At 43.4% G+C, this 19370-nt stretch overlaps 1 protein-coding gene across 1 annotated transcript in view; it reads left to right on the top strand.

Moving 5' to 3' along the window:
• Positions 1 to 15663, top strand: part of slc30a6 (solute carrier family 30 member 6) — a 36898-nt gene extending 21235 nt beyond the window's left edge. Inside the window, exons 8-15 of the mRNA XM_062400743.1 lie at positions 1071 to 1106; positions 2462 to 2556; positions 6254 to 6302; positions 9956 to 10075; positions 10697 to 10799; positions 10894 to 10941; positions 11113 to 11181; positions 13992 to 15663. Of these exons, the coding sequence (XP_062256727.1) occupies positions 1071 to 1106; positions 2462 to 2556; positions 6254 to 6302; positions 9956 to 10075; positions 10697 to 10799; positions 10894 to 10941; positions 11113 to 11181; positions 13992 to 14612 (1141 nt within the window). The 3' untranslated portion in view covers positions 14613 to 15663. The remainder of the gene's footprint in view (positions 1 to 1070; positions 1107 to 2461; positions 2557 to 6253; positions 6303 to 9955; positions 10076 to 10696; positions 10800 to 10893; positions 10942 to 11112; positions 11182 to 13991) is intronic.
• Positions 15664 to 19370: the final 3707 nt, after the last annotated feature.

Genomic DNA, 19370 nt, shown 5'->3' with positions numbered 1-19370 from the left:
TTTGAACTGGTTTTCTAAATCAGACCTCAAGTTGCCTCTACCAATAAAGTCCACGTTAATGCGTCTGACTCTGTTTGCTGCTAAGCTGCTTTTTGAACTGACTCGAACGACTAAAGTGATGTATTTTAAAAACATGGAGGCGGATTAAAACATGGCTAACGAGGCTAACACTCGGTCAGTGGACGAGTTCAAACGGACAGAAGAGACTTGTCACTGTACACAATCTTCTGTTCGCTTGTGTTTACCTTAGTTCGGCTACTACCTACTCTATATTGAATACACACAGCTTAAATTTTAATATAAAAATCTAATCCAGCTCATTTAAATCAATCATATTTAACAAACTTTTCAAACCTCCTAAAAACGATCTGTAGTTACTTTACTTCTATAAAACACATCACAACATCCAACCCAGAGGCAGCGTTCCCACAATTAGACCAATCACAGAGCTCCACCTGTCTCACCTGAGGAAAAACAAATCCGACTTGATGGAAAGTGTCTTCATCGATCCACTGATCATTTTCTTAACTAATCGAATTTCCCTATTTACTTGTGTTATTTTATTACTGAACTTACTTAATTTAACTAACTTCATTTCATTTACTTATATAGTTTTATATGATTTACTTGTTTAATTTATTAAGGTGCAAAGACCCTAAAGACAAAGTGAACATTTCTGTCTTTGAGTAGTTTTCTTTGTTTTGAAATTTCTCTGCATGAGTGAGATCGTACAAACACACACACAGACGCACACACACACACACACACACGCACGCACTCTGCTGGTGCAGTACAGTGAATGTTATGAATGGCACAGTAGGGCTGCAGCACAGAGGAAGGACTCAAGACTGTGTGTTTTGTGTGTGCGTGTGCGTGCGTGCGTGTGTTGATATATTTCCTGTTTTCTTCATCTGTTCGCTTCTTGTCTCCTTTCATTCGTTTCATTTGTCCTGATCACTCTCTCCGACTCAGTCACACACACACGCACACACACTCATGCACACTCCCATGCACAGACTGAGTAGTCCCACCTGGCTTGTGTTGTTGACTGTTTGTTTCTGTTTTGTTAGTGTGGAGCGCTTCATAGAGCAGCCTGAGGTCCACACGTAAGTACTACCCCCCCCCCCCCCACACACACACACACACACACAGAGTCTCTCTATAGTTGTGAGGACACTCATTGACATAAGACATTTCCTAGCCCCTTACCTTAACCATCACAACTTAATGCCTAACTTTAACCTAAACCTACTTCTTACTGTAGAACCGAGTCTTAACCATCAAGCAGCTCATTGAATTTGTGAGGAAAAGATACACAGATACAACATGATTTTTATAACCTAACACAAGCACACACACACACACACACACACACACACACACCAGCTGTTGTCAGAACAGAACATCCTAAACACTTGGGTCAGACAGACGACAGACGGACAGAGTTACACAGAGTGTCAGTGAGTCAGACTGACTGACAGAGTCGTGGTTATTGTTGAGCTCACACTGTGACAGCACGTGTGTGTGTGTGTGTGTCTGTCTCTCTCTTCACAGGGGGGAGTTGATAAACACACCTCAGGTTAACATCAGCTCTGTCAATTAACAAAGACGGAGGTCGAGAGGTTTTGTTCTACTGATTAAAAACTTCCATCGAACTATTAACACACCAGCGTTTCCTCACAACGGGAAAGGGTTCTCGCCCGATGCTGAGACTCTGCTCATCACCTGTGATGCTCGAACTCATTCTCTCTCTCCATTATGAAACAGATTAGCGACGGCTTTTAGAAGCAAAAACACGGAGAAACTTAAACCTGTCTCCTGTGACAAGATTACCCCCCATCTCTCTCTCTCTCTCTCTCTCTCTCTCTCTCTCTCTCTCTCTCTCTCTCTCTCTCTCTCTCTCTCTCTCTCTCTCTCTCTCTCTCTCTCTCTCTCTCTCTCCCTCTCCCTCTCTCTTCTGTGAACGGATGTGATCAGACAGCATGAGAGACGGCTGCTAACCAGAGGGACAGGACAGGTGTCTGCTGGGTAGACAGACACACAAGCAGACACACACTTTAATCTGTTCCATCAGGGTGGGGGTTTATCATCCAGTTCTTGCGGCTCACCGTCGTGCGGCCGCTCACGACCCGCTGATTGTTTAGACCAATTTAAAGGCTCTTAAAAGGATTGTCCCTAGTGATTAGTGTATTGAAGAGAGTGTGCGTTTGTGCTCTTTTTTTTTGCGCTGGCGAGCAGAGATTTGTGTGTTGACTTAGATTTTTGCATATTTAGCAAAACTTCCTAATCTAAATTTAAATAGAAACAATTGTTACTACTCTGAACATGTCCCACAATGCACTGCACTCAGTGTCCCCACAGTGAACATCACATGGTGACATTTACATTGGGTTTTATTCACATGCTTATTAACTAATCATCACTAAGTGTAAAACGTTCCTCTGATGTTTCATCTCTGCAGCGGTCGTCTGTTGGTCGGGACGTTCGTCGCTCTCTTCTTCAATCTGTTGACCTTGCTGTCTGTCAGGAACAAGCCATTCGCATACGTCTCAGAAGGTAAGGCCCCCCCCCCGCTCCTGCTTTTGGACGCCATCGCACCTGAGTTGTTTTTTTTAGAAGAAGTGCTGTGGATGTATACCTTTTTGTGTCTTTCCTGTTCCTCTGAACAGTGGAGGTTTGTTAATCCTCGCACTCACTGGGGAACGGGCACAATTTGGCTTTTGTTTTATTTTGTGGGGATTACCGAAGTAAAATGAAAACGCTTATTCACTGTTGTGCCAGTAGATAAATCACAAAGGGCAGCAGAGAGATCAGAGGGTAGTCTCCTCCTAATTGCAGAAAGTTATAAAATCAGACTTGCGTGCGTGGTTTGAAAACACAAACATATTCGTTTTTTCACATTATTTTTCAAAGATTATAGGTGTGCGTGTTTTTGCAGCACAACAGGATAGAAAATGTGACGTGTGAGTTGACATGCAACACTGCTTATGAACGGGTATTAATACTAAACATGATGCAAACATATGAACTGGAGGACTGGTCAGTGTTTCCCTCCCAGGGTCAAACAAACATCGTGTTTTCTGATTAAACTGCAGAATTTTCTTGTTTAGTCCTTAAAATGTCCAAAATGCTCCAGAGAGGTTCAGATCAGTATCAAAACTGCTCTACAAGGGTAGAAAAATCACAGATACACAATCAGACAGACCCACAGTCTGTGCTAACTATATGCAAACACAAAAACGCAGCGCACCAAGACAGTGGAGACACACAGAGGGCACGCAAATGCTCGCGCACACACGCACACACACCACAGGGAGGTCAAACCAGGCTAATGTCGACCCCGGGACATATTAACCTCACTGAGAGTCAGTCTACTGCTAATACAGACAGACTCCAACTCACACTCACACAAACACACACACACTAATATACACTAATTTGTATTCACAGTATATAGAAACATGCAGAACCAGATGTTCTGTCATTAACACGTATGAAAACACAAACAGAAAAACAGGAAGTAGTTCAGGAGAGGAAGAGAAGTATATTACTAATTCACCTCCTCTTCCTCCTCTCCCTCCCTTGCTCTCTCTCCCTCTCGTCCTTTCCTCCCCTCTCCTCTCAACTGTCCCTCCTCTCCTCTTCTTTCCTCTTCCTATCCTCTCATCCCATTTCCTCGCCTCCTCCTCTTCCATCCTCTTCCTCTCCTCATCTTCTGTCCTATCCCCTTTTCTTCTTTCTCTTCCTGTATGTCTTCTCCTGTCCTCTACTCCTCCTCTTTCTCTTCCTCTTCTGTCCTCTCCTGTCCTCTACTCTTCCCCTTCCGGTTCTCTCCTGTCCTCTACTCCCCCTTTTCGTATTCCTCTTCTCTTTTCCTATTTCTCTTCCTCTCCTGTCCTCTACTCCTCCTCTTCCTATTCCTCCTCTCTTTTCCTCTTTCTCTACCTCTCCTCTCGGGCTGACTCACTATTTGTACGAACAGTCTACTGATGAATGAGGTCAGTGTGTGTGTGTGTGTACGTGTGTGTGTGTGTCAGCTGTCTGCTCTTGCGTTCAGAGCAGTCTCAACATCACTTAACATCTGACATTTGGGGATGGGAGGGGGGGTGAAACCACACACACACACACAGGCACTTAACTTTGTAAAACACACACTATATCTCTCACTCATTGCACACACACATACACACACACGCGCACACACTCACTCTCTGACGGAGCGAGACTAAAAGTGCATTACGCAACAATGTTCCAGACAGTGGTAATGTAGTGTGCCAGGGGGCCAGGCGGGCAGACAGACATGCCAACACACTCCACAAACACACACACACACACCACCCACAGTCTCACACACACACACACACTCAGTCACACACACACACCTACAAACATTGTACGTCCCCCTCGCACACATGGATCATAAATAAGTCACTCCATTAAAATGTTTGTTTAGACTGACTCACCCTGCCAGCACAAACAAACAAACAAACACACACACACACTAACACACACACTCAGGTCTGAGCAGGATGGGATGTGAAGGGCCTTTGACCCGACACTGAGCCTTCAGGCTTTGCTGTGTCGTCAAACATTAAAGGTGGGACGGCGCGGTGGAGCGAGAGCGCTTATCTTTTTTTGAACACAAGTGGGCGATCTGCTGCGTCCCTCCTTGGTCCTCGGTGTAGATGAACACAGCTTCTATCCTTCCTCTCTACAAACACCGAGGCTGCTTCCTTTAACAGGAGTTTGTGTTTAAAACTAAAATCAGGTAATTCTAATACCCTGTAGGCAGTTTGTGTCGGATGTTTAAATATGCAACGTACTGACTTGATGGAGTCAGCTGGGAAATGAAAACAGCTGTGTGACTTAATATTTAACGCAGCGTTGAAGCAGAACAATGTTTTCTCTTCTCGTCTGAATCCAGAGTCGGTTCCTCAGAGTCACGTCTGTGTTCTTCATCTGGGACATGAACAAGTTCTCTTTCCATAGCTATGATCATTAGAATGTAAACTTTACTTGAGTTCAAACATCCGGTTGATTCGTTAATTAGTCGATCAGAAGAAAAGCTTCATCGGTTTTTCTCTTGTTATTTTATTATTAATTTGCATATGTTGTTTTTGCTTCGAAATAGACGGATAGATGGATGACTGTTGCGACGATACAAATCCTCAATGCTCAAAATTCAAAATGACAGATCTCAAGAATGATTCTGTGACGTGTGAATGAAAGATGCATGATTTATGAAACAACTGCAGAACCCAGAGAGATGCAGGGTTCCTCCCGTGCACGTGGACCAACAGAGAGACTGCAGTTACTTTTCATCCTCTGCACACTCGCACTGTTCTACATGATCCGTCTCTCTCCTACTCTCGTTCACTACGTTCAGAACTGAATCAGCCCCATGAGGAGAATAATGTGTGAGATGTGTTTGCTGTGTCAGAAGAGTGTGGTTCTGTGTGAATGGTGGAAAGACTCAGAGCTCCGGCAAAATAAAAGGAAAGAAACCCGGAGCTGTTCATGTTGCCCTCTGAAAACAAGATGCCGTTATTGATTCTACAATGTGGACATTTTCAAACTGGTTAATATAGTCATGACAACGTCTTGTGTTACACCAGATATGACACAAGGACACACGGTGTTGGCTCAACGTCTGCAAGGCTCTTACTTTGATATTTAATAGGAAACACTGAAAAATACATCATGTCTCCTTTAACATGAGATTCCTCTGGAGGCAGCTTTTGCTCTTTTGCTCATTGAGGCGTGTGTGTAGATGAGATGTGTTGCTTCCATATTTTCCATCTTTTATCAGACAAAATGTCCCCACCATCAATTTTGACAGATTATCTCTGTCTTGATGTTCAACTCCTGTCTCAGTCTTTACTGCTGCTGCACGGAGAAGAAAATTTGACTTAATAGCTGCAGCGTCAGACTGAAGATTAATTATGTTTTTTACTAAATGGAGTTTTTATTTAAGTGTGGGGACTGCTGGTGATATAACTAAAAGGGTTTCATGTTTAATAAAAAATGAAAGGGACTGAGGTAAAGTTATGTAATATGTCTGAACACTGCAGAAAACTGAAAAAATTTGCTGGGTGGAATAATCTGAAAACTCCTGGAGACGCCTTCAATCCAGACACTTCCAAAGGCCGTGGAGGAGATGTGTTAGATTTTTCTGTCTCTTGTTGTTTTGTGTAGAAGAGTGATGGACATTAACAGTGTCTCTCTCTCTCTCTCCCTCTCTTTCTCTCTCTAGCGGCGAGCAGCAGTTGGCTTCAGGAACATGTGGCAGATCTGAGTCGAAGGTAAAAACACAGATTCAGTCATTCTCTCTCTCTCTCTCTCTCTCTTTCTCTACATCAGCTGATGTCAGGTCAGAACCAGAAGGATCCATTTACACTGAGTCAACAACACACACACACTCCTGACTTTGCTAAAATTGTCCGTCCTATGTGTTACTGCTTACACTGTCAATCTTCGTCCAGGTGTTTGTGTGCGCATGCACATATGGCCTTCCTCTGAGGTCAAAGGTTACCATTGGAGAGCTTGGGGGGGGTCTCAGGGTTACAGGGTCGGGTGAGGTCTGATTGCGGCTGCAGGGAAACAGATTGATCATTGATTGAGCTTCTCAGAAACATGTGTAAGATCAGTTTTCTTATTGTTTCCCAGCGAACAGTAACATACACACACACACTCCCCTGCCCACCTCCCCCTGCAGGTCAAAGGTCACTGTAACTCCAGCCCTGATTTCAGCCCGATCACCTCAGGTGCTCACTTTTCAGGTCAGCAGGTCGGGTTAATTCCTGGATGTTGTGAACCAGTGAGGATGAAAGTGGAACAGATGATATCATGAAAACCAGCGTGATTCGTCAATATTTAGATTGAGAGAGTTAAAAGTACAGTACAGTTTCATGTTGGTGTTATCATGATGAACTGTTATTAAACCTGTGAACCTGAACAACGTGTGAACAAATTCAGCTCAGAAATATCAGTTTATAAGTTTTAAAGAAATCAAATTAAAGATATCAAATTACCCAGGGACTTCAGTGGCCATGTTGTTGGACCTGCTCTTCTTGTACTTGGGCCTCAAGCAGCCGGCGGTCTTGTGAAGTCATGTGTTAGATGCATCATTGACGTGTTCTCTCCCTCGCGGTGAATTCTCCGGAAAATGTCTCGCTGTAATCTCACAAGGTTTTATTCACCGAGTTGCTGCATGATGATCGGCCCATGAAAAAGCCTCATAAATGACCTCAACAAAGAATAATACAATAAAATGAAACCAGCTCGTTATGTGAGTCCACACGTCAAGACTCCTTCCTTCTTTGCATCGTGATGGTAACTCTTAGTGCAGACTGAGGCTCAGTGTCGTGACTTTTGTCATGAATATTACATCCCACTGTGTATTATCGCAGCTCAAATGGATGATGTGTGCAGCGTTCTCACAAAGACACACAGACACACACACACAGAGTTGCATTTCTGTCTCTATGAGGACACTGCATTGTCCAGCCCATGATCCTAAAGCTAAATTTAACAATGACCCTTTAACCAAGTCTTAACCCCCCTAACAGATGAGTGATGGTAGACATAGACATAACGTTTCATACACACACTCATACACACACATACACAGACACAAACACAAACACACACGCACACACTGAGTCAAAGAGTGGAAACTAGGCTGGGACGTCCTGTTCATTTCTGCACTCTCAGCCAATTACAGCTCAGCTCTGCAGCACAACTCTCCAGGCTGTCTACCCGAGTAACCTGCACCAACTGAGCTGCTAACTCAGTGTGTGTCTGTGTGCGTGTATGTGCATTCCCTTGTGTTTCCTTGACTGTGTCTGTGTGTTACTGTCTGTGTTGTAACGGCCTGTCCGCACTTAACCTCAGCTGGGTATGGGTTATATAAAGCAGGCTGCTCTGTCGACCTCACCAGCCAGAAGCCAGAGCTGAATGTGTGTGCGTTTGTTTGTGTGTTTGTGTGTGTCTCTGTGAGACTGTGAAAGATGCCAGTGGGGACAAGACAGATTTTTTTTTAAAAGAAGAGTGTGACACAGATACATTTTAGAAAATTTGGACGATTATCAAATCCTGGTTCTGTTTCTCATCAAGTAACTTTTAGAGAAAAAACGAATAAAATTTCTAGAGATCAATGAACATTTTTCATCTTAATTTCCCAGTGATATTGACTGATGAAATCTATCAGATGAGATGTGAAACATTTTCAAGAACAGTTCATTCACTTGCCTTCGTGTGAGGCTTTTAGTTTATTCTAAAGTTGAAAAAAAGCGTTTTAGTCAAAGTTCAGTTCAATTCTCAACAGTTTTTATTTTCCTGTTCTGTTCATCACTGAGTCCAGTGTGGAGCCAACAGACAGAGTATCAAGTGATTGTTTTCCTCTCTGCTCTAATCCCTCGCTCTCTGTCTGGATTAACATACGCACACAAACACACACACACACACACACACACACACACACGCACACACAAGGTCACATGTCAAATTATATCAATGCATCGATGGAGATTATGAGATCCGTGGGCTTTCTCTCTGTCTTTCTTTTTGTCTTTCTTTCTTTTCGTACTTCAGATTCACATATAAATATATTTATTTTTTGTCTATTTTAATTTGATTTATTTCACAAATCAGTTCTTCCGTTGTGTAACTGTGTAGCTGCTAAAATACATAGTGACTCATAAAACTGTGATTACACACATCAGCATTCGTCATTATTCCAAGTAAAACTGGGATCATGTTGTGTGACATTAATTACGTGTTGACCTGTCTTATAATTTTTATACATAATCCAATGACGAACACCCTCCAGCATCGGGGCATCACAGCTCCTCTCCGTGTTTGCGACTGCGCTCAACTCCCTAACTGACCTTTGACGTATTAGAGATTCGGTCTGACGCAGCAGGGTCCATGTACTCAGAGAGGCCTTCATTGGAAACTCATTGGTTCCTGAGAAGGCGCTCACGGAGCCGCCCTCTGTTTGGGTTTTGTAATAAGCCAGATGTTTGAGATCAACCGCAGACTGGTGATTATCCAAAATGGTTACTGGTTGTGAAAATAACCTGTAGATGAATCAATAATGAAAACAGCTTCCAACTTGAGATGATTGTTTACCTGAGTGAGAGGAAGAAATGATCCTAGAGTCTTCTACAGATCATCATTGAGAAGGAATCATCAACTGTTTCTGTCTGAGCATGAATTAACAGTCACAAATATTCTCATGGGCAGTGTTGCAATATTTTTTAAAGTTCTCCCTGGAGAAGAAGAGGAGACCTGGCAGAGGTTCCTCAGGGCTTGAACCCGATGTCGACTTTAAAAACAAAACAAGAATGATCCCATCAACTCATCTTCGCGTCTCCTAAAGTCCATTATGATGGTGTGATCGGGTTAAGGCCTAATCCTAAAGACAAACATAAACATGGGGATTCATTGCTGAGGCAAGCCGCAGCTTAGAGCAGGAGACGCACACAATGCTGCATAGATGCTCAGGAGTTTGTTTCACTCCAGTTAGAAGGAGAATAATTGAAACTCTTGTACAGCCGTGGACCTTTGGCCTCAGTGATGCAAAGATTAAAAACAGAACCACACAATCATAACAGAAAAGTTTTTACTGCTCAGCTCCTTGGTGGAGCTAAGAATATTAATGTGAATAATAATTTTAAAGCCTACCTTCATCATAGTTATAATGTTCAGTGTGTGTGGAAAGAAACCGGTTGTATTAATGTTACATTTATCATTTCTATTCTTGAAATATCTTGTCTTTGTCTTTTCTTTGTCTTTTTGGATCTGTAATGTTATTTAATGAAGTTGTTGTTATTCCCTTTTTTCTGAAGCTTAAACATTTACAGTTGAATTAAAGATAAAGTCAGGATATGATCATGTGCACTAATCCTGTTTCTTGTTGTGTGTGTCTTTGTATGTGTGTGTGTGTGTACAGTTTGTGTGGAATCGTTCCAGGTCTCAGCAGCGTTCTGCTGCCTCGTATGAACCCGTTCCTCCTCATCAACATGGCCGGAGCTCTGTCCCTCTGCATCACCTACATGCTCATAGAAATCAAGTGAGGATTAATTTTCTCTCTGTCTCTGCTGGTAAATCCCCAAATTCATGGGATGTCACATTTTCCCTCACAGCTGGAAACTCTCACTGCAATAAACTGTGCTCATCTTTATCTGCACCAAACTCAACATGTATCCTGACGGGAAAATACCAGAAGGGTCCTTGAATCCTACAGTGATGAGGAGTCGATCTGTCAGAGATTTAAGTTTATTTAATTGCTGGAAAACAACTAAATGTCTCACGAGACACAGATTTACCGTAACCGTCACGATTCTGGTGCCTAATCTGCAACCGGTTCCACACATCTCCTCCAGAAAAAGTCTGCCGCTGTCACTCTACAAAACTGCAGCAGCTGTTTGGAGGCGTTGACGTCAGAAAGCCTCTCTACAGCAGCAGCAGTGAGATGCAGATGTTTTGTCAAAGACAAAACGGAAATAAATGGTTTAAAAGACGAACGACTACCAGTCAGTTGTGAACGTTAAAGACCACAAATCAAGCCAAAAGGTTTTTAGTGTTCATTTCCACGTTTAGAGAATCATCCTGCTGGCACTGGTCTGCCTTATTGATTAAGTACCTATATATTTATTTCCTTTGCCCGGTGTGTGTTTGTGTGTTTTTCCAGTAACTATAACGGCATGGACACGGCGTCTGCGGTCGCCATTGCTCTCATGACCTTTGGCACCATGTATCCCATGAGCGTCTACAGCGGCAAAGTGCTGCTGCAGGTAAAACAAACACGTCTCTCCCTGTTGTTCACTATAAACAAAACTCAGTCGCATTATTAAAGATTAATCTTGTGTTTTTCCCCCTTGTGCACAGACGACGCCTTCGCACATCATTGGTCAGCTCGACAAACTGCTGAGAGAAGTGAGTCTGTGTGATTATGCTGTGCCTTCTATACTGATTTGCTTTGAATTTTAAAAACACATGAAGTAGTGAAAAGGTCATTTTCCTGCTCTGACTCCTGAAAAATGCTTAAGAATGTGAAGTTCATGACTGGTTCTTATTGGCTAATTGTTGTTAAATGTGTCCAATCAGGTGTCGACTCTGGACGGAGTGCTGGAGGTTCGCAACGAGCACTTCTGGACCGTCGGCTTCGGCTCTCTGGTATGTTGAACGACCAAAATTTATTTTAGCCTTAAGTGGCAGTTTTTTATGTTACATTCAAAGTGATAGAGATAAAGTGCATTAATCTACGGACATATTAAAACACGACAGGCCCCTTTAACCTTCGTTTGTACGCTAGACTATACAGTGTGACAACAAACTGCACAAGCACACAAAAATCCCCTTTTTTTTTGTGGGATTAAAATTCTCACACGTTTTTTTCTTCTGGTATTTAATTGAAGTACAACCCAGCGATTCAGAGCCGTGTCCCGGGCCCCTGCTCCTCTCGGGGCCCCGGGGCATGTTTGTTAAAACTGTTAATGTTCACCTGCTGCTGTGGATTTAAAAACAAATCCTCCGTCTTCATCTCTCTGTTGTCCTCTCTCTTACTCTCTCTCTCTCTGTCTCTCCATCTCTCTCCCGCTTGCTCTCTCCATCTTAACACCTCTCCAGTGATTATCCTCTGCCCTCCCCCTCCCTCCTGTTAGTTTGTTTGTTTTGTTTGTGTCTGTGTTTGTTTGACCCCCCCCTCAGAGCGACGATTTGCAGGGATTTGTTCACTGAGACGAAAAGAAGGAACAAGTCATTCATGCGGAGATATCCCCTCCCTCCCCCCCTCTCTCTTTTTTTGGGGAGGGAACACTGTTGTTGTCGCTGCTGTCGTCTGTGTCGAGTCGTTGTCGTTGTCTGTGTTGCACGTTGTTGTGTCGACGGCGAACAAGCCCAGCTGGCTCAGGACGGCTGAGGTCCTGGGAAGCGTGCACACACACACACTCACACACACTCACACTCACACACACGCACCAACATCTGGCTGTCTCGTTGCAGAAACTCAAACTATCAACCGTCATTATTTTAACATACATCTGGACTTGACAGTTATTGAGCTTGAAGCCTAATTCCTGATGGTAATATTAGTGTCTCAGTTTAGAATTTCAGACCGAATCATAATGGAGTCAATAAATCTGATGAGGATTTTTACATGTATCCAATATCAATGATCAACTATAGAGATTTACAGTCCTGTGTTTTAAAGACATCAAATGAAAACAGTGGAACAATCACATGAAGCTTGAGTCAAACTTTTGGGTGTTAAAACGTCCTCAGGCTTTAAAGGGATAGTTCACCAACATGAGAGTGTGTGCCGGAAAACAGCACACACTCTCGCCCAAGTTAGCATAGGTACCACGCTAGCGTTGCTTCTTCTGATAGCAGACTTTAGTAAATGTAAATGACAATGTCTGACGGCTAATCTCAATGTCGGCCTTCCAGACACTTGGATGACACCAGGTGAGCAGCGTGAAGGCACGTTGTGTGTTTCCTGTTGTTTAATTACGCCTGAAGAAGGGGTCACTTTGGCTGAAGCGCTGTTTTCCCCTGAAACCTGTAACGTGTTTTGTGGACTCAAACTCTTCACCCACCCCTTGAAATCCCTTGCTTTGGTTTCATGCTGTAATTTAGGGAGGTCGGACTAAACTAAATAAACTAAACATGGTGTGAAAGAGCCTTTAAAACTTTAAAATAACTGACAATAAACTGAATAAATCAGTCGTATAAATAGTGTTATAAAGCGTTGTCCGCTACAGTCAGTCCTTCGTGTAGCTGTGATACCTCTCGCTGCCTGTAGGTGGAGCAGCGTGTGGTGATGCTTCAGTTATCATCGTTTGTATTTATGTTATCGATGCCGCTGCTGCTGTTGTTGTTTGCGTTGATGCTGCTGCAGTTACACAACTGTTGGTTGTTGGCCCACTGCTAACAGAGCAGCTGTCAAAACTGATTTGACCCCCTGACTGCACTTCTACCCCTGGGGGGACTCCCTCTGTCTGTGTGTGTTTGTGTGTGTGTGCGCACATTGTGTCCTTTTGCGGACTGAATATTCCCATGAGGGCGGTAAAATTAGGAAACGAGGACAGAGCGATGTTCTGTGTGTAACATTATTTCGGAAGTTAAAGGTCTGACTCCGAGGTCGGACGTGCTCCAGTCACTTTGATGTTTATTTAATTTGATGTCTTCACCGAGACGCTGATGAAAAACAGAATTAGGACGATGAATGAACACAAAGAAGATTCACTCAGATATTTAGAACATACATTTTCTCATTTTATTTCAGACGCAGCAGAATCTGTAAATGTTGCAACTTCGGTGTGAGCCTCAGAGTTCTGTTGTCCGAACCATGAAATCTGTGACGTGTGTGACTCAAGCCACGCAGGCTGCGGGTGTAAATCCTGCCAGCGGCCTCTTCAGCTTCCTGTTTGAGGAAATCTTCTACACTGCCGTGAAATAACGACAACCTCCGAACTTCAACTTGTTCACTGCAAACTGAACAAAGCGTTAACAGAGACAATCGACTATTGTTTTTCCTTTGTATGGATTTTAATTTTCCTCCAAAGGCGTCCAAGCCCCCGTATGTGGTACTGTCGCTGTGCCCCGGACCAAACGTCGCCCACGAAGATTAGTGATTAGTTAAAAGAAACATAAACAACTCCGGGCGCAGAGTGACAATGGGAGCAGCCAGACCACTCACCAACGAGGTTCTGGATACGCAAGACTAATTTTGACTGCCACTCCGCGTCCTGCTGCCCCACATACTCACTAGAGCACCAAATGTGGATTAATCTGCCGCTGAAAGAAGTCCCCACAAAACAAAATCCTTCTGGGTGTTAAAAACTAAACTTGATTGTAGGAAATTAATGTTTATGAAAACATCTTAAAACACGCTTTATTTTTCAAACATCTTATTATTTTTCATATCAACATGTAAAATCCTTTAATGACCTTCTGCCCCCCCCTCCTGCCCCTCTGTGTTTCAGGCCGGCTCCGCACATGTCCGTATCCGCCGTGACGCCAACGAGCAGCTGGTTCTGGCTCACGTCACCAACCGGCTGCTGCCGCTCGTCTCCACGCTGACCGTCCAGATCTTTAAAGATGACTGGACCCGACCTCTCCTCACCGGGGCGCTCTCCGCCTCTTCCTCCCCCTCCTCTGTTCCTCCTCTGGGCGCCACTGAAGATTACACCGCCATATCCTCCCTGCCTCCTCTGTCCTTGGGAGGCGAGCTGGACCATTTGACGTCCACGCCCTCAAAGCCCAGCAGCCCTCCTCCGGAGTTCTCCTTCGACACACCGGGAAGGAACGCGCAGCCGGTGGTTCTGCCTGCCCCGGGGCACCACACCCACCGGCCCTACGGAGGCCTGGGACTCGCCTACGGTGCCTCCCCCTACACAGGGATGATGAATCAAGGCTTGGCGCGGCCCGGCGGTGGGCAGGGACTTGGTGTGCAGGGTCTAGGGACTGGGTTTGGACTTGGTGTGGGTGCCAGCGGAGTGCCTTCCTCACAGAGTTACAGAACTGCCTTCGGAGGGTCCACGGCCCCATTCCAGAGTGGAACCGGCAACCCTCCGGCTTCACAGTACAGACCGTACCGACCCTGATTGAGCTGAACAAGTTGCTTGATTCCTGATCAAGTTTCTCCTCAGCCTGTTCCAGGTTCTGATACTTGAGACTCTGATGAGATTGATTTCCTGTTTCCTGACGCTGCAATGTTTCCTCCCGATGTGACAACAACATGAAAACTTAAGAGACGAAAAATTACCCTCAAGTTCTGGTGTATAATCTCTGATAAGAGGAGAAACTGAGAGGACGTGTTTATTGGCAAAGGGACCAAGAGGTCGACTGTGGTTGGATGTTGGGAAAACCAAATCTTTATGGGTCTGAGACTTTTGACAGGAAGAAAGAAACTCTGCTCTCACATATTCCAACTTTTTGTTAAAGAAAAAATGCAGCTTGACTTTTTAAATGTGGAGACCAAAGTGAACCGCAGCTGATTGAACCTCCTCAACTGGTGGCAGGAGGTCAAAGGTCACAGGTGATGACCCATTAACAGTGATGTTTTTAAGGCCGAACCAATATGAAAAATGAAAAAGATTCGGGTTTGATATCGATGATAGACTCAATAAGTCTTTCCACTTAACATTTTTGGGGATTCAGGTCCATTTTCCTCTTTGTTCTAACTTAAAGTTTGAAAATTTGCCATTTTACTGCAGAATTGCTTCAATCAATTAAACCTAATCAACTGTTTCTCACATTGAACATCACTTTAGATAAGAAACACAAGCAGCTCTTATATATCATTTATGATTTTTACATTGTATCACATTTGCAGCTTCAGTATTTATAAAATAATTTGGTCAGAGAATAGTTGAAATTTTTTCTCTCTGTTGTTTTGAATAATTGACATGGGTGTCGATAAGTGATGTTTTAATTTATATTTAAATCTGAACTGGGCTGAGTGTCACTGAACTCTGATTCACAGATTCACATTAAAGTTACCTGATAAATCACAAGGAAACTCTTCTCTCAGATCACGTGTTAAGACTGTTGAATCAGTGATGCTCAGCCTTGATGAGTCATATTCCATGTATGTTGGTTTACAAGGAACAACTGCGACGTGCTTATTAAAAAAATGGTTTCTGAAAGATGTTTTCCAGCTTGTTCTCATCGTCCGTTTCTTTAACGTCTCAAATTGAATTTGAATGGAAATGCATTTTGGCCTTTTCTCTTTGGAACGTGTGAGAATTTTGTGAGATATTCTGTTTGCTCGGGGGAACAGAAACACGACCTGACCTGCTGAAGGGTTTTATTTTTCGTGGTCAGATGTTAAAACGCTCAGAATCACCAGCGTTTAAATCCATGACAAAGACTCTTCAGTGTTTCTCAAAGAAAAACCATCAGTTTCACTTCTCTCTTCAGTCCCCTAACCTCTTCTTCATCACTGTGCTCTCATGTGAGCTCATGACCTTATGACGTCCCTGCATCTGTTGTAAAGAGGATTCAACCATCTCCCTTTACAGAGCTGCAGGTACATCCACACAGGTACTGAGAGGATAAATCTGTTTCCTGTGAACAACTCCTGCAGGAACCTGGGATACAAGTCAAGAACTGATCCACACAGAAGCTGAATCAAAGACTGAGAATTTACTCTTTCTACACTGGTATGTATTTAGCAATATACAGGCTGTAAAAATATAAATTATACATTTATATTTTGTATTTATCACCTCAATCTACAAAGTAACTAAATATTGAGCCACTCTGATAAAATACAAGTATCTTCAAATCATACTTTAGTGCTGTGCTTGAGGAAATGTACTTTACATCTCTGAGTACTGACAATTGAACAAGTTTTAAATACACACGGTTTGGTTCGTAGCTTCCCCGGACTACAAAGCATTTTTTAACAATTCAAATATCTTTATTATCAAATCATGGTTTTATTAAACCCGAACTCTGAAGTTTAAAGAAGTCACTGGTCCAGACACTTTCAAATTGTCTAACAGGACATTTGAATGGACAGAAATCCCAGTTTAACGGAAGCTTCAGATCTGGTCTCCGGATGTTCGCTGGCAAACGAACCCAAGCGACGTCCCTCGTGTCGTGTTCCAGCCACATGCTGCCTCGCTTGCATAAGAACGTCTGACACACTTAAGCATCTTTGCGGCGTCTGGTCATTATTTTGTCCCCTGTGATCACGTTGTTCTTCTGGCCGCTGTTTGCCGCCCTTGCATCCTCATCAGCCCAGAAAATATTCAAATGAATGAGCGGCGCTGGGGGCCGCTCTGTGAGGCTGAGGTGAGGAGACAGCTCCGAGGCCGGCAGAGCTGCAACGTGTTAGGAGGCCAACGGACTCCTGACCCCGTTACTGAAGAACCCGCCTGGTCTCCGAAAAACACTAATGGGCCCAAGTTCCCCTTTTTCCAGACCAGTACTCATTGATCACCGGATTCTATTAAAAAATCCATTGAGGGGAAAAATACAAACATTTTACTGTGAGAGAAACTTGGATTTCAAGGATTTAATGAGGACGTTCACAAGATTTGTCCAGCAACATGTATACAACACACACATGTATACAAACAATCAGAAAGCTGCTGGGGTTTCTCCATATGGGGGCTGAAGATGTCCTGTCCATCGGTCAGATCTGATTATATATAGTCGCTGATCGTCTTTATATACAGTCACTGATTGTCTCTATATAGAGTCACTGATCATCAAACTTATAGTTTTTTGTTTTCCTTATATGGTTGATCGAATCCTTGAATTTAAACAGTTAAAAGACCTTTAAAGTCCTGGGGTAATGTTTATTGCTCATGTTAAAGACACACACTTTCACACACACACACACACACACACTCACTCTGAAACCTGTTTAAGTGCCTCGTCTGAAGAATTTCATTTCCTCTGTAAAAGAGGATAATCCTCGGTCCGTTTTTGTTCCGTGGCGTTTGGGAGAGATTTCGAACAAACAATCAAAGAAGTACTTTGCCCTCGCAGCTTAACGATGGATGTGCTCAACGGCTCTAAGCCTCTGAAAAGGTCCCCTGGCATTTTGAAGTTCGGAGCAGCGGCGTTTGTATTAGTGTTGACTTCATATTGCTTGTTACAAAACAAATGGGTAGAGTCCTTTGTAATCTGTGCTGAAAATCCCCCGGAGAACCAACGAGATGTGTGCAGCAGCGTCTCTGGGTTATTCTGGGTCAGCCTGACGCTTCGCTCTGCAGAGGTCGTCCAGGTCGTCACCCGACCTGGAGGAAACAGGAAACAGCTGCTGGTGGAAATACACCTGCTCAAGTTCAAGTGCTTTAATTCACTTTTCAGTTAAGACGTGATCATATGTTTTATTGTTAAATAGTAAATCGGTGGATCATCACTTTGTGGAATATTAACTATAATAATTAATCTGTTTCTCCACCGAGATATTTCTCCTCTAAACATTAATAAGTCCACTTTTAAATAATTGAAAGTCAAAAGATGTAAAATTACTGAATGTTTCCTCCAAAAAAATCGAATATTCTAGAAAAATCCAGTTTCTAAAAACATTATTTGATCAGAACTTCATCATTAATTATCTTATGACACCTTCTTTTTATGTTAAAACTCCCCGAACCACTTACATCCATCTCTGTTCTACAACGACCTGTAACTCGTCCTCAGACTTCCCTGGCAGCTTCAGTCTTCCTCCTCCTCCTCCTCCTCCTCCCTCCCCCCTCGTCTCCCATCTTCCTTCCTCGCTCGCTCTGTTTTGACTCGACCTGTCAGACGTCTCAAAACAACACATGAGGCCCGGTGGCGATTGAAAAGCTGCTGCCTCTCAAGGAACGAGGGTTCTCCGAAGGTTCTCGAGTCTGATTCCCACATCAGTTACTGTCCTCCGCCTGGATGAACAATATCTACCTCTGAAGGTGTGATTTGTAAGCGTCCCTCCTAAAAATGAGTCAATTATCCAGTTTGAAGTCACATTTTTAAGATGCACATTTTAGATCTTGGTGGTTTTTAATCTCTATATTTGAAGCAGATGAAGAATTTTAGTCGTCGGACGTCTGGATCTTGAGGTTTCAGAGAGAAAAGCTGAGCAGCCGCTCGGAGACATGTCAGAGAAACACTGAGTTTCTAAATGAAGGAGAGGAATAGACCTCTGAGGAGAATTCAGATAAAAACCTCCTGAACCATCAACACTGAAGGAATCCTAACCAGGAGAAGACTACAACTCCCATCATCCCTCACTGCTTCACCACCTCATCTTGTCAGAAGATCTGTGGTTACATCTGGAGAGAGACTCCAGATGGGTTAGAAACTGAATCACAGATGTTCTAGCATCATCTACTGTAGAACAGGACATTACAATAGATGTGTTTGTGTGTGTCTGTGTTGTGTAACGATGGCAGTGAACACTGTGTGCAGACAGGATCACTGCATCTGTTTACAGCGACCTGCAGATTAGATCAGACCTCACACTTCAAATAGAGACTAATCCAACACACACACACTCACTCACACACACACACACACACTGAGCCCTGCGGGAACATTAAAGTCCGCGACTTAATCCTCAAAGTTCAAACAGAAACACTTTGAATCAGAGTTGTAATCACTGTGTGTGTGTGTGTGTGCCTGTTGGTGTGTGAGCATGCATTTTATTGTGTGACCATGTGTGTTGGTGTGTGAGCTTACCTGTCGGTGTATGTGTGTGTGTGTATGTGTGTTGGTGTGTGAGCATGCCTGTTTGTGTGTGTATGCGTACTGGTGTGTGAGTATGCCTGTTGGTTTGTTTGTATGCGCTTTACTGTGTGTATATGCCTGTTGATGTGTGTGCATGGGGTTTAGTGTATGAATGCGTGTTGGTGTGTGTGAAT

This window comes from Platichthys flesus, chromosome 12 (assembly GCF_949316205.1).
Source record: "Platichthys flesus chromosome 12, fPlaFle2.1, whole genome shotgun sequence".
Lineage (NCBI taxonomy): Eukaryota > Metazoa > Chordata > Actinopteri > Pleuronectiformes > Pleuronectidae > Platichthys > Platichthys flesus.
This window is presented reverse-complemented; position numbering and strand designations above follow the sequence as displayed.